The sequence below is a fragment of the Carlito syrichta genome, unplaced genomic scaffold (assembly GCF_000164805.1).
Source record: "Carlito syrichta isolate Samal-C Ts95f unplaced genomic scaffold, Tarsius_syrichta-2.0.1 Scaffold306577, whole genome shotgun sequence".
Classification (NCBI taxonomy): domain Eukaryota; kingdom Metazoa; phylum Chordata; class Mammalia; order Primates; family Tarsiidae; genus Carlito; species Carlito syrichta.
This window is the reverse complement of record NW_007250673.1, coordinates 884,872-908,039: the sequence shown is the minus strand read 5'-3', so window position 1 is coordinate 908,039 and position 23,168 is coordinate 884,872. Positions and strand designations below refer to the sequence as shown.

General features: G+C 37.1%; 1 protein-coding gene across 1 annotated transcript in view; it reads right to left on the bottom strand.

Annotated features, from left to right (window-relative positions):
* Window positions 1–23,168, bottom strand: part of ZNF277 (zinc finger protein 277) — a 129,918-nt gene that overhangs the window by 17,869 nt on the left and 88,881 nt on the right. Inside the window, exon 5 of the mRNA XM_008063090.1 lies at window positions 2,041–2,132. Within this exon, the coding sequence (XP_008061281.1) occupies window positions 2,041–2,132 (92 nt within the window). The remainder of the gene's footprint in view (window positions 1–2,040; window positions 2,133–23,168) is intronic.

The following is a 23,168-nucleotide window of genomic DNA, read 5'->3' as shown; positions in this document are numbered from 1 at the left end:
AAAAAAAAAAAAAAAAAAGAAGGAAAGAAAGAGCTTTTATATTCCACAGTCAAGGGTGTGCATAGAATGAGAAAATATAGATGTAGGGCATCAAGAAAGTACCCATTCCTTGATCCTTGTGCATTATCCATCTCCTTTATTTTTTTATACCTTCTATATCCCTATACTTGTAGAACATAAATGTAGGCCTGCAACACTGCTTATATAGTGCATAGCTGAAATCAGGTTGTATTTTGAATCTTATAGGCTGACTGACCTTTTCATATATAAAAAGAACCACTGAAGGAGAGGTAACTTTTTATAAGCACTAGATGCTGCTTACCTTTCTCACTGGTTAATATTTTTTTTTAAATTTCATTTACTAGAGAATAATGACATAAGTCAAGACTAATAAGCTAGCTTAATTCCCATGTGAACCTACTCGGTAGAGAGTGCAGATACAGGTAGAATAGAGAAATAGGAGATTATGTTAGGAACTAGAGAAATACCACCATTCAGTATGTTCAGATACAAACATTAAAATAATTTAATATCATGTGGAGAGATATTTCAAATCTTATCAAAATCCACATTTATCATGAGAAAAATTATAGAAAACAAAAATATAATTTGTAGCTTCCCATATGTCAATATGAGGAACTCCTGACAATAATCACATACTTCTTCACCAGGTTAATAATAACCCTAACCTAAAACCTAAAATATCTTGCTAAAAAATTGTCAGTAGTAATGCTTGGTAAATTTTTTGTTAGTAAGATGGGTTTTGATTGATACATAACAACTTTTAAGACTGTTTCTCATTGTAATCCCCCTAAGGCCCTTTGAAATTAGGACAAGGTTAGAAATATAATCAGTGACCTTGGCACAGATTTTTCCCTAAGATACGGATCTTAGAATCAAATTATGACCACTGATGCTTTCAGCATTAAGATCACAGCCAAACTCTTTAATAAATTCAAAATAGCAGCTACCTTCTCTTTTTCAATGGTTTCCACACACCAGTGTCAGTTACTGAGTAAGGCTATACATAAGAAATTTGGTCTTTCTCCCTGGTTTCACCAGAAAGACCAACCATATGATTAGAAGGTTGAGATTTTGAGCCTGCAAGACAACCAGAGAGGGAAGAAGGCTTCAGATTAAGTTCAATTATTTAATCAATCATGCCTACATAAAGAAGTCCTAATAAAAACTGGACACTAGGACTTAGTGGAGATTGCTGGTTGGTGAACACATTGATGTGCCAGGAGGGTGACAGGTCCTAATTCCTTGGTGAGAGGGCACAGAAACTCTGCATTTAGGACCCTCTCATATCTTGCCTTATCTGTCTCTCCATTTCTCTGTTCCTTATCTGTATCCTTTACAGTAAAACTATAATCGTAATATAGTGCTTTCCTGAGTTCTGTGAGTTATTCTAGCAAATTATCAAACCCATGAAATTATCAGTGGGAACCTTTGACTTTGCAGCTAGTTGGTCAAAATTTTGGGTAACCTGGGAACCACCTGAACTTATGCTTAGTGTCTAAACTGGGGCAGTCTTGTTGAAGCCTGTACCCTTAAACCTGTAGAGTTTGGTGCTAATTACAAGTGTTTAGTGCCAGAACAGAATTGTAGTAAATTAGTTGGTTTTAAACCAGTGGGGAATAGAATAAGCAGTCCCCTAATTTCATTTTTAGGTTTTGTCATTTTTAATAATCAAAAGTGAGAAAGCAGAACTGCCAACAATTTAGAGCAAACAAGTTAATATAGAGAGATGCATCTGCTGTAGTTTGTTGCATATGGTCTTGCTGGTCTGCCAGTTTTAAAAGCCCTACAAGATTAAACATAAATCTACTTTTGGCATTTTAAGAATTCATTCCCTTGCTCTGCTTTGAGCAACGACAGTCCATCTCTGATGTTAGACATATAACAAAAAAAAAAATAAAATAAAGTGAAAGGGTCCTAAGCCAATCCACAGAACTTAATTTATATAATTTATATAACCTATAGTTATAGATGTTTTGATGAGTTTTCATATTAAAAACTAGAAGCATAATGGCAAACCTGTTTCCGAGGAATTCTGCACTGCAAAACATACAAATGCCATAAAAATTGATATCATTTCGTTCTTGCTCCTGTTGTTCCAGAATTTCTTTCTGTAAAGTAGAAACAGATTTATGGTATTATCTTTAATAAATGCACAGGTGGTTATTAAAAAAGTCACAGTCAGATTGGCAAGAAACTGAAATGGAAGCACAAAGGGAGTACATGAAAATTGCCAATTTTTAAATTTCTCCATTGCTGTCCTTGTATCAAAATTCCAAGTCTGTACCATAAAATGCCTATAGAACACTGCACTTGGATAGCTATGTAGAAAACAGGCATGTGGTGGAATCTCTGACTTGCTGGTTTCCCTAATTCCCAGTTTAGTTTGTAATCAAGTTCTGATACATTTTTCACTCAAACTTTCATAGGACTTTTTCTCCACCATTCTCAATGTCATCACCTTGAGTCAATTTTTATTCAGTCATTATGGGATTACTATAATTGCAATCCCTCTTCCATCACATCTATCCTCTTTCTTTGCTGCCAGAAGAACTTTTCTTTAATACTGTTTTCACATACAATTATCTTGTTACATTTCAACTCAAAGAATTCTAAATATGCTCTGGAGATGTCCTGCTCTACTCAGCGTGGTTCTATATTTTCTCTGTCGTTGTGGCAATTTTATTACCCTTTACTTTTTCACTATTGCAAATTGTACATGTTCATTCAACTTGATTCCCATTTCTATCCTGCAGCCATTTCTGACTACAGTTCAATATTTAAGAGCTCAGGCTCTGAAACACTGAGTAGATCTGGATTTGAAATATACCCCTCTTCTGTAATTGATATTTTATTTAGCTTCTCTAATTCTCAATTTTCTCATTTCTAAGATGAAAACAAAAATATTATCTCACAGCACTGTTTACAGTATTAAATCAGATAATATATGGAAAGAGTTCAAACTGTGTATGGGTCATTAAATGTTGGATATTATTGCTATCCAGCCCACATCAATTTCTACTATCTATTATATATCATTTCTTTGGTCATTGTAGCCTATTTTGTCAAGGAAGGGAAATGAAAAACCTTTGACGTTAAAATAAAGTCTCTATGCTGTTCTTACATTATATTTGCACACTACTCTCCAGGTTCTCATAGCATGGTGCTAATAATAGAAACTTCGTAAAGTTTATTGCTGATTCTATAAATATTTACAGAATAGCATAGAAATGAGCTAGCATTTAGAATCTTGCTAAATCCCATGTGGCATTTCTGGAAAGGTACTGCCAAACATCTAGAAATATTAACACATTCAATAAAAGAAATAAATTAAGAAGTTACCACGATGAAAGTCAATTCAATGAACTTTTGGTTTCTGCCTTGATGGACTAATGAATTTCAGACTTACTCTTCCATAGACAACTACTATGAAACAAATTGCTTCATATGTTTTATGTTTCCAGGCATTGGTAATAGCACAGGGCTGTGATCCTTGATACAAAAAAATATTGCCAGTTTTCTGTTAGGGGCTATTTTCTAAATTGCAACATAGGGAAGATAAATTCAAATGAATAGTAGTTACCCTCAATAGGCAGAGAAAAAAATGGCTGGAGTTCAGGATGCTAAAGTGAGTGATTTTTTTTTTACAGAATAAGATCCTAGAGAGAAGAGAGCCACAGAGAATGAGCTCAAGAAACTTGTACTGGGACTCTTTTAATCTTAGGACAAATACCTTTCCACACAGCAAGACTTGTGAGGTCTGACAGAGGAGTTTCTAGTGGATATGGGGCTCAACGGAATTTTGAAGTTACAGCATTGGAATATGTTGGGAGGTCTGACAAGCAGAATGGAAAGAACTTGTTCAACACTTCAGGCACATAGCAAATATAATATAGATTAACACTTTTTCATGAGGGTTAGGATTTTATGCTGGTAGCAAATGAACAGATAAAAGTTAAAGAAATAAAAAGGGTAAGTAAGATTAATGCTTCTAAATCTTATATCACAAAATAAGTCACCAGTCTGGGACTCAAGCTTTGATGTGTAGAAAAGAAAAATTTGTCCAAATTCAATAGTGGTTATCCAAAGTATATGTATGTATGACTGCTAGAAAACCCCGTTAATGCTATCATCTTTATGTAATCAACTCAAAATGTACTCTACCAGATTAGCTTGCTGAGGGCATGCCACACAGCAAGCTTATCTGGTAGACTACATTTTGAGTTGATTACATAAAGATTATTTGTGGTTACCATACTATGATGTGAGAAAATAAAACAGCTTTAAATTCTGTGCTTTCTTCTTCTGTAGCAAATATGTTGACAGCTGCTGATCAGGCATTGATGAGGAAGAAACTGGGTAGAAGACATTTGGGCAAGCAAGAAAAGTATTTTTTCTTTTTCTGAAATTTTTTATTTTAAAGAGGTGGGGTACAATTCAGCGTTAGGTATACAAATGTTCATTATGCAGGTACCCTTGCTGATGAGGTGTGCGACCTGCCCCTGGGAGTTATATATATATTTTTCTCTTTATTTCCTTCTTTCCTATCTGTCTTCCCTTCTTCCTTTTCCCTCCCCCTCTGTATTTCTTTCCTTTGTAAAGCTTGGCGTCTGATAGAATTAGTTGTGGCATATGTTTGAAGTCATTTAAGAACAAAAATATATATATAATATTAGGAGACAATCCATAGAAAGTACCACAAAGATGTGCAAATCAAAACCCATCAGCTTTATTTGGAAAAATTGGAAATTTTTTTCCTTTCTACATACCAGGTTTTACTTTTTCTAAGAAATATTTCATGCAGAGCTATATACTAGGTTTTATTCATTTAGGTTTATTTTGAGCTACATACTAGGTTTTAGGAGTAGAGGGATGAAGAGAATGCTACAGATGTTATATGTTTGAGCTTCTTAAAGTAGTTGACGAAATCAGATAAAATTTTCATTACAAAATAGCCTTGAATAAAAACCATAGTTGTAAGAGTACAAGATCAGCTTATGTACTAGGCAAACAGTCATAATAACAAGCTGTATGTTTTTCTAATTGGTATAAAATGTCAAGTATGGTAGCAAGGTCAGTGCATAGTCTTCCATCTTTATTCATAAGCTAAAAGCAGAGGAAATATTAATAAAACAGCAGATATAGCAGATGGCACTCAACATAGTCACAGGGCACTGACATATAGGTAGAAAATAGAGATGTGAGTTAGGTTGAATGTTATAAAAATCATTGAATTTAGGAAAGAGCAATTTAGAAAACATTTATTTAGCTAAGAATTTCTATACAGGAAAGCAAAAAAAATGGGATTTGCTTAAAATGACAAATCCGATGGAAATAGTTTTTTTTAACACAAGGGAGTAAAGCTAAGGCTGATGTTAGTAACTACAGATATAAAAAACATTTAATGGATACTAACAAGTGATAGATTTACAATACAGTTTCCTGGTTGAATATAAGTGGCTGAGAAAACAGTATACACCTCAGTTTCCTTCCCAACCTAGGCGAAAGGCAGCAGCACGGCAAAACCTGCTAGGAATTCTGTCTAGGAGCCCAGTGGCACTCATCTCTCTACTAAAGTTATAGGAGAGGCTCAAAAGCTCCACCAGAAGAGAAGCAGCATCTCCTATTTCTCCTGCTTTCTATTTCTGGAACCCCGGATTACATTTGAGGTACTTGGGATTATTTCATTTGCACCTCCACCTTGTTCTAGTAAGTGTTTGTTCAGGCTGCTATAAAACAATGTAGCATAGAAATGGAAGTAAAAGAAGAAAGAAGAATTGGGTAGGTTGGACACATAAATTAAAAATAAGTAATTCAAGAATACATAAGTAGATACACACAAATTCAAGCCTAAAGGTGGGCCCCAAATTTGGTTCTCGTCTTTGATAGAAAGACAGATAAGACAGAGGGTTTGCATGGAGAATTTGGCTGGCCTTTGTTATCTGTTCCTGGGAGGTAATTTATAAATACTTGGAATTACCTGAGTATTGGAGTGTCTTTTTTATTCATAGTGGGCCCTCTGACCACACCTGATACTTTATACTAATGAGATGACTCAGGATGGGAACTAGCCGGGCCAGAAAGACCAACCTGGGATTAGTAGGTCAAGGCTTTGAGTCACATATCAGCCTGACCTGGGAGGGGAGATGGAGACTGAGCTCAATCATGCAACCAATGATTTAATCAATCATGTCTACTCACTGAACCATCAGTAAAAACTCTGAACACAGAAGCTCCAGTAAACTTTCCCAGTAACCATTAATATTGTGATATTGGGTCTTATGACACTTGGATGTCCTAGGAGAACAATGCATTCCCCTATGGATAATGGTAACTTTAGCATTTAGGAATCTCCCAGATCTTGCTCTAGGTGTCTTTCTTACTTGTTCTGATTTGTATCCTATTGCTATAATAACACAGTAAATATAAGTATAGTGCTTTTCTGAGTTCTGTGAGTCATTATAGCTAACTATTGAACCCAAGGGAGTAGTGGGAACCCCTAAATTTATAGCCAGATTGTCAGAAGTGATGATAGCCTGGGGAATGCCCAACTTGTGGCTGATGTCTGTAGTGAGGGCAGTCTTGTGGAAGAGGATGCCCTTAACTGTGAAGTTTGGCCTAACTCTGGGAAGCTGGTGTCAGAGTCATTGTGAATATGTAATAAATAAAGTATGTGATATAATGGACAATATACTTAATATATTCTATAGACCAAACAACATAGGGTTGTTTTTCATATAGATCTTCAAAAAAAAAACTCATCTCATCCAAGGTTAACCTCATCCCAAAGCACATCCCCACTCAGTGAAAACAGTACATAGGGGTGGAAAGAATTGTCATGATGTGGTATAGATACTTACTCACTCCTGATCAGAAGTGGAGAGTTTAAGGCTATCTAGAAAAATTATGAACATCCTCAAACAATCTTCCCTGAATATAGTTTTATAAGTATTGGTTGGTTAAAATTTTGAAGTTGTCCTCCTTCCAGTCAGGTATCTGGAATATTGCTTTTATAAGCTCATGGATACAGTCATGTGCCTCAGAAGACCATCAAGAAACATCTGGGTAGACTCTTTCTTTTAAAAACTGCATAGTCTTTGATGAGGTTTAAGACACGCCACTCCAAAATATGGCATTCTGGTTAAAGCAGCAGAAGCAGGAAGTTCACTCTTACCCTTCTCCCATAAAACAGATCATAAAACCTTCATTCAAGAGGCATTCTCCCTATATCTGGAGGAAAGGAACATCTTTATCTCTGAAGACACAGAGAAGAATCTGGTCGAATAGGTTTTGCTAAGTCCTTTCCAGTTTATTACCATTAGATCATAATCTATTTATCTAATCATATTTCCCCACAAATGTCCACTTCATCAAACTTAGCATAAAAATGCACAGGTTTCCCTGTTTCTTTAGGTCTTTCTTTCTTTATGAAGTCTCCTGTGCCAAATAAAACATATTAAGTAAATTCGCATGTTTTTCCTCTGGAAAGAAATCTTTCCTCCTCTACATCCTAAATATAGACAGGAACTTGCATGAAAAGTCATTTCATTCTTATTCAAAAATGACTCAAGAAAACAGTCACACACTAGACCAAAGTGTCCACTGAAAAAATCATTTCTAATTCCCACTTGCCTTCCCAACACCAACTATTAGCTTTCAAAGTTGTACTTCATACATCATGGTCACAATTTTTAATACAGATTACATTTTCAGTAAGGTGTGACCAGATGCCTGGCCCTGATTGGGTGGGTGTCAGAAAATTATCCAAAGAACACCTGGCAATGAATTAACATAATTTGCTGGCATATACTCCAAAGACAAAATTCTGGCAAAACGTATTTGAAGGTAAATAAATGTAGCAATCAATACATTCATACAATTATCATTGATAAGTAAGTTAAAATACCAAGATTAAACACCGAACAGTAATAATAGGTTTTAGAAGTTACCAGTTGACAAGGTCAATTGTCTCTTCATGCTATACCTCATTTAGTAGACAAATACATATGTGTGTGTGTGTGTATCTTTTTGAACTCTGTGAAAGGAGGAAAAGCATCTATCTTAACCAAAAGTAGCACTTAATTGCTAAGATTAAATTCAAGCAGAGAGAGAAGGAGTTCCATTTCTGCTTAGAAAAAAGGTGGACACAAGAGAACATCCTTACAATGAGAAACAGCATAATTAAAAAAAAAAAAAACTTGACTGGGGATCCAAGATGACCACCTTGAAGCAGCAGACCAGTGTCTCCCTTGCAGAGTAAGGCAGAGAGTAGGGACCCAGCTGCTGATAGACAGAGACACTGTGAACACTTTTGGACAGGTGAAGCACCCTGCACCAAGTAAAGGTCTCTTGGAACATACGAAGACCAGAAAGCAATGGCAAACCTGGGAATCCAGGTGCCTCATCCCTCACCATGTGCCAGGCTCACACAGGAACCCCTGCCTGGTGAAGGAGAGTGGGTGAGTGATTCTAAGACACTTTGGATTAGTTCACCCATTCCCAATCATGCACAAGTTGTTGGTCCCATGTGGGAAGTGTCCTGGTCAGGGCACAGCAGTGGGCAACTGGAACCCAAGTAGCACAGGGAACAAAACCTGTGCCTGGTCAACTGCCATAAGCATAGCTTCCACCAGCGGAATCTGGCAGTAGGCTCTGAGACAGGAAAAGCCTGCCTGCGAAGCAAACTCGGCTGGTGCCCACTGATAGCTGCTGGTGGCCATCTTCCCAGCCAGATCAGAAAAAAATCACCTCCAGGCCCTGCAAGGCTACAGGGCAGATTCCCCCCTCCCCCATGGCAGGGAATGCATTCTTTTTCAAGAGCAAAGTATGGACTTGAACAGGGAGGAAGTCACACGAAAGACACCAGAAGGTTTTCTGGTAGGAAGGCTTCTAGGCTGCAAACTGCAGACAGCATACAGTAGACCCATTCTCTCACTCACTCTCTGCAGAGTGGCAGCAGCAGAGGCTCAACATTAACTTGACTAGGTTAACAGCAGGAGAGAAAAATCTACAAAAGAGAAATGTGCCACAGGGTGGAGCAATGAGCAGAAGTGACTACCCCTCCCTCTCTCACTGAGTGACCTATATTGAACCAGGGAAAGGGACCTAGAATATACAAGCTTCAGAGCCACAAAAATAAAGAGGAATTATAGAAAAGGAAGAGATGCCTGTTATAAATGAGGAGAAATCAAACAAAAACGTAGGCAACCCTGAGAGTCCTAAAGAGATAGCACCCAAAAATGTAGCAATCAGAGCACAAGCAAGGGATACCCCCCAAAATAAGCTGCTGCAGATGACAGTCACAGAAATCAGAGATTGGATGGCTAAAATGAACAGAGAGAATCAAGATCAATTAGAAGTGAAACTCATTGAAGTTGTAAAGGAAGTAAAAGCAGAGTTGGCCAATTTCAGAAAAGCTTGTTCTGAAATAATGGAAATGAAGAACTCCAACCCAGAAATCAAAAACAAAGTAACAAGCATAGAAAACAGGATCACCCAAGCAGAGAAAAAAATCTCAGAGCTAGACTAAAATATGGAATTAACCCGATCTGTCAAAAATCTCAAAAAGAAGGAGCAAAGCCTCTTAGCAATATGGGACTATGCCAAGAAGCCAAATATATGCCTGACTGATATCCCTGAAGCAGAAAAGGAAACTGAAAGCACCACTGAACAAACAGAGACGTTGAGGTCTCAAAGAAAACTTCCTATATCTCACTAGAGAGGCAACCATTCAAACATCAGAGAGCCAGAGAACTACCACAAGGTATCACATGAGAAAACCATACCCAAGACACATAGTAATCTACCACCACAAAGTAAGCATAAAAGGCAGCCAGAGACAGAGGTCAGACTACCTATCAGAGAGGATCCATCAGAATAGCTCCAGATTTACCTGCAGAAACACTTCAAGACAGAAGAGACTGGAGTCCCATTTTTAACATTCTTAAAGTTAAGCAATTCCAGTCAATAATTTCTCACCCCACTAAGCGAAGCTTCTATTGTGATGGAGAACTAAAATCCTTCCAAGACATCCAATCCCTAAGAGAATATGCCACCGCCAGACCAGCCCTTCAGGAGACTTTTAAGGTGTTGAACACAGAAAAAAAGGAACCCATCACAAAAGTACAGGCAAGCACAGAGTAAACAGAGCATACAGAGCTCTCACAAAAATGAAAACACACACACATATAAATAAAAAAGTAAAAAGGAAACAAAGCAACCCCCCAGAGACCTGATGATAGGAATAAACTCACATTTCAATGATCAACTTGAATGTCAATGGTCTCAACATGCCACTGCAGAGATAAAGAGTGACAAACTGGATAAAGAAGCATGATCTAACAATCTGCAGCCTCCAAGAAACTCATCTCACTGAAAAAGACACCTACATACTCAAAGTTGGAGGCTGGAAAATAATCTTCTAGGTGAACAGAAAACAGAAGAAGGTATACAGAAAACAGTATAGCTATTCTGATATCAGACAAGGCAGTCTACAAACCATCAAAAGGTAAAAAGGACATGGAAAGGAACTACATAATGATAAAAGGCTCAAGCCACCAGCAAGAAATATCTATCCAACACAAGAGCACCAGGTTTTATGAAACAACTGCTTAGTAAACTAAGAGAGGGCATTGACTCTCACACAATCATGGTTGGAGATCTAAACAGCCCATGAACAGCTCCAGATAGATCATCAAGGCAAAAACCAACTACAAGATCCAGGATCTCAACTTGATGCTCAATCAAATGGATTTAATAGACATCTACAGAACATGTCACCCAACATCTCCTGAGTATACATTCTACTCATCAGTACATTAAACATACTCCAAGATTGATCACATTCTCGGGCATAAATCAAACATAAACAAATTTCAGAAGATTAAACTAATACCATGCATCTTCTCAGATCACAGTGGAATAAAAATAAACATCACCATCAACAAGATCCCCCCAAAACACACTAAACAACATGCTACTAAATGACTTCTGGATCAACACAGAAATCAAGACAGAAATAAAAAGATTCCTGGAAATAAACAAAAACAAAGACATACCTACTAGAACCTCTTGAATGCCATAAAAATAGTGGTAAGAGGAAAATTTATAGTACTGCACACATACATCAAAAAAATGGAAAGATCACAAGTAAACACACCAACATTACACCTAAAGGAGCTGGAAAAGCAAGATCATCTAAATCCTAACTTCAGCAAAAGAATACCAATTACCATGATAAACTCACATTTGCAGGATATAGGAGACAAAACTATCATAGAAAGGATAAACAAGACAAAAATCTGGTTCTTTAAAAGGATAAATGAGTGATGGATACCTGGCCAGATTGACTAAAAAAGAGAGAAAGCTCAAATAAACATAATTAGAAACACAAAAGGCGAAGTCACAACTGACCCCCAAGGTATTAAAAAGATGATAAGAGATTACTATGAACACCTGCATGCAAATACACTAGAAAACCTAAAGGAAATGGAGCACTTTCTGACATGACACAACCTCCCAAGGTTGAAACACAACATTGAAATTCTAAATAGACCAATAACAATCCAGGAAATTGACTCAGTCATAAGAAATCTTCCTGCCAAAAGAAGCTCTGGAACAGATGGCTTCCCAGCCAAATTCTACAAGATATACAAGGAGGAGCTGACATTAATCTTATTGAAAGCATTCCAGGCGATAGAGAACAATGGAATTCTCCCGACTCATTTTGTGAAGCTAGCATTATACTGATACCCAAACCTGGCAAAGACTCAACAAGGAAAAAGACTTATAGGCCAATCTCCTTGATGAACATAGACACAAAAATTCTCAACAAAATTCTAGCAAATTGGATGCAACAACACATCTCAAAGATCATCCACCATGACCAGATGGGCTTCATTCCTGGGAGGCAGGGCTGGTTCAACATTCACAAGGCCATAAACATAATTCAGCACATCAACAGACACAAAACCAAGAACCGCATAATTATAACATTAGATGCAGAAAAAGCATTTGACAAAATCTAGCATCCCTTCCTGATAAAACCCTTGGGCACCTAGGCATAGAAGAAGCATTCCTCAAAACAGTAAGAGTCACTTATGATAAACCCACAGGCAACATTTTGCTCAGTGGGCAGAAGCTAGACCCCCTAAGAATGGGAACAAAACAGGGATGCCCACTATTACCCTTCCTGTTCCTATACCAGAGGTGCCAGAAAATGTATACACATTTTAACAGATGTTATCTATATATTACTTTTAGTTTGCCATAATCATAAGTGTCTAGATGTTGATGGTAACCAACTTGAGCACATCTTGCAAATGCAGAATTCAAATGTGACTTGTATTCATCTTTTGTTATCAGTATATGTTACCATTTTAATACAGTTTTTCTTTGCTTAAAATGCGTATTGGCTTGGCGTGGTGGCTCAAGTCTGTAATCCCAGTACTTTGGGAGGCCAAGGTGAGGGGATTGCCTGAGCCCACAGGTTTGAGAATAGCCTTGGCAACTTGGTGAGATCTCATCTCTACAGTAAATTAAAGAAAAAAAAAGCCAGGCGTGGTAGTGCACTCCTGTATTTCTGGCTACTTAGAAGGCTGAGGCAGAGGGATCACCTGAGCCCAGAAGGTTGACACTGGGGTGGCCATGAGTGTGCCACTGCACTCCAGTCTGGGCAACGGAGCGAGACTCCAACTTAAAAAAAATGTATATACACATTTTTTTCCTTTTTGGCACCCTTCATAGGACTGGAAGTCCAAGCCTGAGCAATCAGACAAGAGGTATACAAATAGGAAAAGAGGAAGTTAAACTCTCCTTCTTTGTGGTCGATGTGATTCCATATCTTGAAAACTCTAGAGACTATCAAAAGCCTCTTAGCACTGATAAATGACTTTGGTAAAATCTCAGGTTTCAAATCAACATTCAAAAGACAGTTGTATTGTCTTTACACTAGCAATAGATAGATATCCAAATAAAAAGCACAATTTCATTCACAACAGTCACACAAAAAAGAGAAATACCTTGATATCCACGTAACCAGAGAAGTGAAAGACCTTTACAACGAGAACTATACAATGCTGCTCAAAGAAATCAAGTATGACACAAACAAATGGAGAAACATCCCATGCTCATGAATTGGAAGAATCAGTATTGTTAAGATGTCCATCCTACCCAAGGCAATCTACAGATTCAATACAATACCCATCAAATTACCATCATAATTTTTCTCAGACATGAAAACAACAATACAGAAATTCATGTTGAGAGAAAAAAAAAGCACAAATTGTCAAAACAATTCTCAGCAAAAGTAAAAAAAATGGGAAGTATCACACTTCCAGACTTTAAATTTTATTATAAGGCTACAGTAACCAAGACAGCCTGGTATTGATACAAGAATAGACAATGGAACAGGACAGATTCTGAAATCAAAAACATGGTCTCTCAACCAACTCATCTTTGTCAAAACCACCAATAACAATCACTGCGGAAAGCAAATGGTACTGGGAAAACTGGTTGACCACATGCAGAAGAATGAAACTAGACCCATACTTATCACCATAAAAAAATCAACTCAAAATGGATCAAATACTTAAATGTAAAACCTCAAACTAAAAGAATCCTAGAAGAAAAAAAAAGTAGGAAGCACTCTTATGCAAATTCTTGGCCAGGCCTCCTAAATAGAATGCCATAAAAGCTAAGCTAGAAAGGTGGGACCTCATCAATCCAAAAAGCTTTTGCATAGCGAAAGAAACCATCAAGAGAGTAAAGAGAAAACCCAGAGAATGAAAAAGAATGTTCACAAATTATGCATTGGACAAAGCCCTAACATCCAGGATACACAAAGAAATCAAACAAAGTGAAAGGAAAAAAACAACTTTATTAAAAAGTGGGTAAAGAACATGAACAGGCACTTGTCAAAAGATGACATACAAATATCCAACAGACACATGAAAAAATGCTCCATCTCACTAATCATCAGAGAAATACAAATAAAAACTACAATGAGATACCACTTAACTCTGGTAAGGATGGCTATCATTAATAAGCCAAAAAAACAACAGATGCTGAAATGGGTATAGAGAAAAGGGAATGCTTCCTATACTGTTGGTGGGAATGCAAGCTAGTTCAACTTCTACGGAAAACAGTGTGGAAATTCCTAAAAGAACTAAAAATTGACCTTCTATATGATCCAGCAATCCCTCTTCTAGGAATATACCTAGAGGAACATATATCTTTCTAAAAAAAGACACCTGCACATGCATGTTTATTGCCACACTATTCACAATAGCAAAAACATGGAACCAATCCTCCTGCCTATCGAAAGTGAACTGGTTAAAGAAAATGTGGTACATGTATATGTTGGAGTATTACACAGACATAAAGAATAACAAAATCATGGACTTCGCAGCATATTGGAAGAAGTTGGAGACCATCAAACTAAGTAAACCATCACAGAATTAAAGAAATGAGTACTGCATGTTCTCACTCATAAGTAGGCCCTGAACATTATTCATATTTGCACAAGAGAGGGATCAGCAGTTGCTGAACTCTGCTGGGGGAGGGAGGGAGGACAGTGAAGGACATGTGACAATTCAAAAAGTACCTCGTCCACAACTAGGGGGAATGAGGGGCAGTTAGAAGCCCAAACTCCACCTGCATGGAGCCTACTTATGTAGTCAATCCTCACTTGTACCCCACTTCTCTAATTAAAATAACAACAAAACAAAACAAACAAACAAAAACCCCTTATTTTGAGTCCAAAGAGCTGAAGTCACAAGGCAACCAGATAAAGTGACTCTCCAAAAGTGATAAGCCTCTCAGGGGAGAGACATGAACACATGAACAAATTCTTTAATCTTTGGCAGAGCATGGGAGGAAAAAGCAAGTAGGAAGAAAATAGCTGACAATTTTAAATTGTTTTTAAAATCCAAATTCCTGGGACTCCTAGATACAAAGGGGACCAACTCTTCCATGGGTTTCCTCTAAGTTTTCAGGAGAAAGACTAGGGGTAGGGCAAAGAGATATAAACAAGAGCCCTTTGATGGTTAACAGGTACAAGACCCAGCTTGCTTCCAGTGACCACTCTTTAGTACATAAAGCAAAAGCTACAAGCTACTGGGAGAAGGACCCAAATCCTGCACTGATACAAAGCAGAGGTCAATTACTACTGGGGGAAGAGGCAGGAATCCTGATAAATAATGCAATATTATTCCTGAATTCTTCCTCTAAAAGGTGCCTGAGGGTATACTAGTGTTTTGGAGTAAGAGTTGGATGTAAAAACTGGCCTGAGAGACCTTAACCTGTAGTTATGCCAAGCAAGTTCTGCAATGTACTTTTCTTAAAACATTAAAAAAAATTATAGGCATGCGTTTGGTTAAAAGATTCAACATATTAGAAAATTAAATGAAATACTTAAGATATTTAAAATTTATGAAAATTAAGGTTCTTTTAAAAAATGGGGTAGGTCTGGTCGCAACCTGATAGAAAAATGGCTAAAAAAAGGAGGCATATTAGGAGCCCTATAGTACCACCCCTTAGTCACTATGCTCCCCTAATACATCTCCAGTAAACATCCAGAGTACATTTTCTTTTTGCTTACATCCTGGCATTATATAAGAGCCTCTTAAGAAAAGATATAAAAGCATGAGCATTTAGAAATCTCAGAGGACGGAAAACCTTTAAGGGCAATCAGTTCTGAAACAGTTTAGAATTTACGATTTTCTTGTTTCCAGCCATCGATAAAAGTTAAGGGTAGAAAATAAAATGGTAGATGGTCAACAAAATAAAACTTAAAAGGAAAGCAGTAACAATCAAAATTTGCCTTAATGATGGTCAGAGAAAGGTGTGTCCATTGGATACTAAGGAGTTAGAAAGTACTAGCTTTCTTTTGAAGTGACTTATTTACAATACCAGAACAGAGTGCACGCTAAACGGCAGAGCCCCTAATACATATGGAATGCTGATAAACCTCTTCACTTGAAGCAGGCACGCTTTCAGAGCTTGTCAGCGCAAGCACTGGAGACACATGGCGGGCATTCCTTTGAGGACCTAACTTCAAGGTATGGAAAGTGGTCTATCAGTTCTTATTGGTGATGAAAAAGAGGAACCAAAGATGTTCATTTGCTATCCATTCCTTGTTTTCCATCTTTTCCGCCGCAAAAAGGAGTAGATAAAAAATATCATAAAAGAGAGAAAGTTTTTTGGTTTTTTTTTTGGTGAAAACAGTAGGTTTGGATGCTCAAATTGGCTAAAACAAATGCCATTTATTCAGTCAAATTTCCCAAAGATTGACTAAAAGTTTGGTAATGCACTGGGCACTGTAGTCTGTGACTTCTTTGGTCAAAACCTCAAATTCAGAATAGGTTTAAGCCTTTCCCACCCCTAAGAAAGAAATTTCTAATAAGTTTACCAATCAACTTCTTAGTGTTGACTTTCCAAAGCATTGTAGCTGATGGCTAAAGTTAATCCTCCACTTTTCCTAAGTCATTTCAACCATTTAAGTTACTTTAAATGTCTTTATCTTCCAGTAGTACTTTCAAAGTATTTGTCTGCCTATAGTGCCATTCCAGAGGCTCACCTCAAATATCAGCTTCTCCAAAACTCTTCTCTTCCCCTTCAGAAAAGCCATGAGATTCTTGAGAAAAGCACTCCAAGTAGAGCAAATAGCAAGGGCAAAGGCCTTGAAGTTGGAAAGAGCTTGGTGTGTTTGAGGAACAGAGACGTGGCCAGTGTGAGCAAAAGAGACAGTAGGCAAGGGACATGAAGGAGGAAGCTGGGAGAGGCTCACACCGGATCCTCTGAGATCTTGGTAAGGAGCCTAGATTTTTATCCTAAATAAATTTGAACATGTTGGACAATTTTAATTATCAGTTACATACTTTGAATAGGTAAACACTGCATGCTTATTGAAACAGTCTTCAAATTGTTTCAGACTGAGGCAGGCTAAAACATAACACCATCTCCTCTTGTTTTCTCTACCATTTCTTATCTCTTTTGACAGTAAGATGGCATTTTCATTTTAATCACACTCAGTGTTATGGTGAACATTTACTTTTTCTATCACACCCTTTACTCTGAAGTAACATTAAATATGAAGAAATTAAAGTATAAAAAGCTCAGTAAATTTCTGCTAATTTAAGGGACAAGTTTGGTTAACAAAGTAAAATGGAAACATGAATATATTTTCTGTATAGATATTGATGCATAGCTTCAACCACTTTCATAATGGAATCTGCCTGCAATTCTCTTAAATATTTTAGAAGTCTTTAGACCAGGGGTAAAAAGCTACTCCTCCCCACCCCGTATTCTCCATCTCCTCATTCCCCAAAAAATTTCTTATAAAAAGGATCCCTGGGTAGCACTAGAAAAGACCCATATGTTTGCCAGAATCTGATGACTTAAGTATTTGAATTTATGCGAGCAACATACTCATACTATATACTCTATATACATAAAAAAGTAAAAGGCAGAAATAATTTATTGAAACAAGGATTATCAATGGCTCAATACCATTTCTTGAAAAAAAAAATTAATAAAATGTACCATTCTCAGCATTTTATGAGATGATAGAAAGTTAACTTTGTGACAATATTAAGGATCTGAATTAATGAGGAAACACCATCCATGTCAATCCCTAAAAAAAGATAGTAAAACATAAAAGCCAGAGAGAAATTTCTCAACTGGATGAGGATATACTCCCCCAAATCCATGAGATTTGATCTAACTAATATCTCACCTTCTTGAAAGATATCAGTACCTCCTACCAATTCAAAACCGCAATGATACAGGCAACAACCATCTGCTTGCTAAGGATACAAAGATGATATTTTCCTACAACTTTGAGTCTCACTGAGATAGCTTTTGAAGAGTATCTTCAAAATAGAACAGACAGAACATCTAAAAAAATAAACAAGGAGAGAAAAAAATGAGATTAATTTAATCATTCACATGGAATAGATCATCCCAATGAAAACAGACAGGTAGAAGTACAGATCACAAAGAAAATTGCAAGAGTTAAACATATGAGAAACTGGAAAAGCCAAATTCCTATTTGTATTACGTCAGAGACATAAGAAAATTTAGCTTAGACAAGAAGAGAAAGACTTTAAAAAATTCAATAGGTGGCCATGGGAGATGGCAAAATACTCATGTTTTCGACTGAAAAAGAAAAAGAAAGCTATCAGCATGGTATGGCTCAGTATACTCCTACCTACCTGAGGAAAGATTTTCCTGTATAAACTTAAGGTCAGATACAGCGCCATGTTATTCTAAAGACAGAGGAAACTCTGAAAACACATTTTATTTATTTTTTTAAGCTTTAAAACAGAGTTCATTACCAAGAACCTGCCATGGGCACATTTCTCAAAAAATAAAAACCATTGAAATACAAATTTTAAGTTTAAAATATATATATATATATTTATAAATAAGAAACTCACATTCAAGGGAATAAGAAATTCCTATCTACTACAGACTTTAAATAATAAGAAATCAGATTTTCTTTAAAAAATCCTTAATAATGAAAGCAGGTTAGTATTTATTTATAGCCATTCTTACTAATTCTAACAAATGTCAATTGTGAAAATGTCACATTTGCTTAGATAGGAAGATTAAATTTAATAAAAGATCTTGGTACAATTAGAAAGCAAATGATGTTTGTGGTTTCCTATTTAATACAACATATAATCATGGTGTGTACATGTTTCCTATTATCTTTGACCTTGCTTTTCCATCTGAACAGTGGTAATAATATTTCCTTCCTGATTTCACAAATCCAGTATATATAAAACACGCTATGCAAATTTTAAGTCCTTGTTGAAGATGCTCAAATTGGTAAACCTTAGGATTCAGATTAGTTTCAGACTGTGATTGTATTTGTTTCCCAAATGCAAACATTAATCAATTTGAAGGTTAAAATCACTGAACGATCATTCTAGTTAACTGGATTCCTGCTGTATTGTTAATAAAAATGTTACATTTAATGGGAAGTATCATCTCATATTTGGGAAACAGTCATTCTATCTTTGAGACACAACTTGTATTGTGACTTAGTATTGTGTCTTAAAGATAGGAATGATGTAAGACAGGTATAAATGTAAACTGATTTTTTACTTTGAGGTGACTGGCATATAATAATTTGATCCTTTACTAAAAATCTCTAAAATCCATTAAAAAATGACACAAGGAAGAAAAATCTTTTCTGTGGGAATATGCAATTTCATTTTGTTGTTGCTTTATTATAGGGAAAGGTGAGATATATGAAGTAGCATTAAAAAACAGAAAACATTGTTTCTCTCCAGAGGATCAAACTGTTACACAGGTAAAAATTTTCATAAAATATTTACAGTTGTCATAAATGATGTCTCAAGCTGACATTAAAAAAATACATCAAGTGATTAAAAAATATCTTCTAGGCTGGGCACAGTGGCTCATGTCTATAATCCCAGCACTTTGGGAGGCTGAGGTGCCAGGAGTACTTGAACCTAGGAGTTCTAGTTTGACCTGAGCAATGTAGTGAGACCTTGACTCTAGAAAAAAATCAGCAGAGTGCAGTGGCACACCTGTAGTCCCAGCTCCTCAGGAGAGAGGCTGCGGTGAGAGAATCCCTTGAGTCCAGGAAGTAGAGGCTACAGTGAGCCATGATCATGTCACTACATTCCAGCCCAAGTGATAGAGTGAGACCCCGACTCATAAAAACCAAAAATCATAAAACATTTCATACAGATACATGTTTTCCTTTTTCCTAATTTAGTTAAGTTGCATCTTGCTAATGAGAGCTTATGACAGTCACACGTTTTCTCCTATAGGCAAAAGGAGAACTGAGTATTTTTTACGTTGAAGTGAAAAGTACAATCCAGTGATTAAAGATGTCTGCCCTGGTTTTTTATATCTCTTTGTTAAATCAGAAAAATCTGACTATATGGCTTTACAGAAATACCAAACAAATACCTCATGATTAAATTTAAGTTAAATTGTTAAGAGCAAGCCTCAGAGAAGAAACAAAAGTGGATATGACAGTCCTAACCCTTAAGAGATATCTATTCCAGTAAGAAAGACAGATTTTTAAACAACTAACTATAATAAAAAAGCCAAATAAAGTAGCATGTAACAGGGCTTAGAAGAGATTATCAATTTTAACAGGTGGCATCTGGGAAACTTTTTTGGAAAATGTGGCATTTGAGCAATGTTTTGAGAGATATGTACCCAAGTGGAGGAGGCTGCCATTCTTGGTTCATGAAACAGTATCCTGAAGATACATAACAAGCTTAATAAATGTGAGACAATTAATGTTACATTAACACAACACAAAGACACGGACTATGGCCTCTTTCAACCACTGCTGTATCACTAGCATTTAGAACAATGTCGAGATAAATATTTATTGAATCAATGAATTCATTAGTCACTGAGCAATTGAAAGAAAGAGGAGGAAAAGCACTAGAAATGCAGTTTGGGCCTAGAAAAGCATAAAATATGAAGATGATAAAGGACAGTGCAGGCTTTTTGAAGAAGAGATTAAAGTCATCTACTATTTATCTTCTAATTTTAAAATTCTGGAGGCTGAGAAGAGTGAGTCTACAGACAAGGTATGATAAGAGTATGGATGTGGGACTCCTGTGGAACTAACAGAACAAATGACTTAGGTAGAGGGGTGCAAAAGTGGAATGAATTAAAGATGATTCTAGATATTCCCAAACTGAGTGACCAGAAGGATGGAGGTATCACTGTGTAATAAAAGGAGAGCAGGCAAATTGCAAATTTTGGCAGAGAAAAAAATAAGTTCAATTTTAGGCATGTTAAACTTAAGGTGCTGACTGGAAATCTGTATGGAAAAATTTAATATGAGGAGGTGTAGATTTGGGGTTCAGAAGTGAGCCAAGATGAAAGTTGTAGATGGACTCAATGAATAACTACTCTGACTGCCTACTCTGCACCAGCACCAGAATGTAAGTCATCAACATAGTAGTGGTAGTTATAAGAGTGCATGCCTCGAATGGCAGACAAGACCTTGGGATATATACATGTACACATTTAAGAGAAAAAGGAGGGAAAAGAACCACTGGAAGAGATTAAGCTACACTAATGAAAAATAAGAGAAGCCAGACTCGGTGGCTCAGCCTGTAATCCCGCGCCTTTGGGAGGCTGAGGTGAGTGGATTGCCTGAGCCCGCGGGTTCGAGACCCGCCTGGGCAGCGAGACCTCATCTCTACAATAAATCAAAATATCAGCTGGGCGTGGTAGCGCGCACCTGTAGTTCCGGCTACTCGGAAGGCTGAGGCGGAAGGATCGCCGGAGCCCAGCAGGTCGAGGCTGCGGTGGCTGGAAGAGGCCACTGCACTCCAGTCTGGGCGACAGAATGAGACTCCAACTCAAAAAAAAAAAAAAGAGAATAATGCACAAGGATCAGGGGAAAACTTTTCTAAGAAGGAAGCTAAAGGGAAGAGGGTGTACAAACTATTTAAAACCTAAAGAATCTTCCCTAAGTCTGTAGCTCCCTTCAGAATACAGATGAAGAGATTCAAAGAAGTGGCAAGAAGGACTCAAGCTTTCAAAAAGAAAACTGGAAACATACATAAACCTCACAAATATCAAGAAACCAGTGAGGTCTTGAAGAAAGGAAAATGAGAAATATGGTCCTAGTCTTAAGTCTACTACAGCAACTTTTAGCGAATCATTTAAACTCTGTATACCTCCAGCCACTCACAAAAATAGAGATTAAAAAAAAAGTTTGGGGAAAAGGATGTTTAAATAAAAGACACAGTTCCTGCCCTCAAATTACAAAGTCATTTTTAACTAAGAGCAAACCCTACAAATGTACTGAAAGTAAATATTTCACTTACAGTCCCACATGAGAGAATGAATATTAAAGAATGACACACATGCAAGCCATCATTAATGCAGATCAAGTGAGCAAATGTCTCGATAATACTCTAGTTGGAGGGTTCTCTCATGGACTTGAGTTGAGATCCTCAAGTTGAGATCCTCAAGTTGAGATCAAGATTCTCTCCAAAGATGCTTGAATTGAAATACTGAGCTGAGTTCACTCAAATATGAAATAGATTATACAACTATTGCTATACAGCAGTTTAATTGACTTAAATTACATCTTCTAGAAGCCAGACTGAAATTCTGACTAATAAAAGATTGTTTGATAAAGTATAACTAATAACAACATAAGGAAAAACCAACCAAACTGTGGTAGAACAAGTGACTTTACAACCCTCTGGGTGTATTATTCTCTTAGGATAACTTCTCAGAGGGAGAATATGAGTCAAAGGCATAAGCATCTTCAAGAGTTCCAATACATGATGACGCAGCACCTTTCAGAAATGGGATACCTGTACACATTCTTAAAAACAGCTTAAAAAGAGCTCATCTCTTAACATTCTTGCCACCATTTAGTATTATTATTTTCAAATTCTTTACCATGACAGAAAAAAAAAGTGTATTGTTACTTTGTTTCACTTGACAGCATAACATTGTGATGAAGTGGCCATGGCAAATTCAACCTGACTTCCTGCTGCCTGGTGAATCTTTTTTTTTTTACTTTTTGTTGCTCCTCTAGCCATATTTCCAGCAGCTGGCTATTACAAACCTCCTCTGCTTTCCTTAAACTCCAACTTAAGCCTTAGTGCCCTCCCTACCCACACTTTTCAGACCATTAACACCCAGGACAGGCTGATTCCTACAACCCTGAAACAACAGTACACGGCACGAGGGAGGCCAAATAAACAATGACTAGACTGGCATGGCATGGCCTAAAGTGGCTTGTATCAGGTATATTGGATTTGAAATCCCAGCTCTGCTTCTCATTTACTATGTGGTCCTGGGTAAATTAATCTTGCTATGCTACAGTTTCCTCTTCAATAGAATGACATTGTATAGCCAACTCACAATGAGGTGCAAGAAGCTAGGATCTGGTGCAAGGAATGGCATATGGCTGTTAGTTTCTTTCCACACCTCCACATTGGTCTGCTCTTTCCTATGATTTAACAGCTTTTTTCTTTCTTTCCTTTTTTTTTGAGTTGGAGTCTCACTCTGTCACCCAGGCAGGAGTGCAGTGGCACAATGACACCCACCCCAGCATCGACCTGCCGGATTTCAGCGATTCTTCCGCCTCAGTCTTCCAAGTAGCCGGAACTACAGGT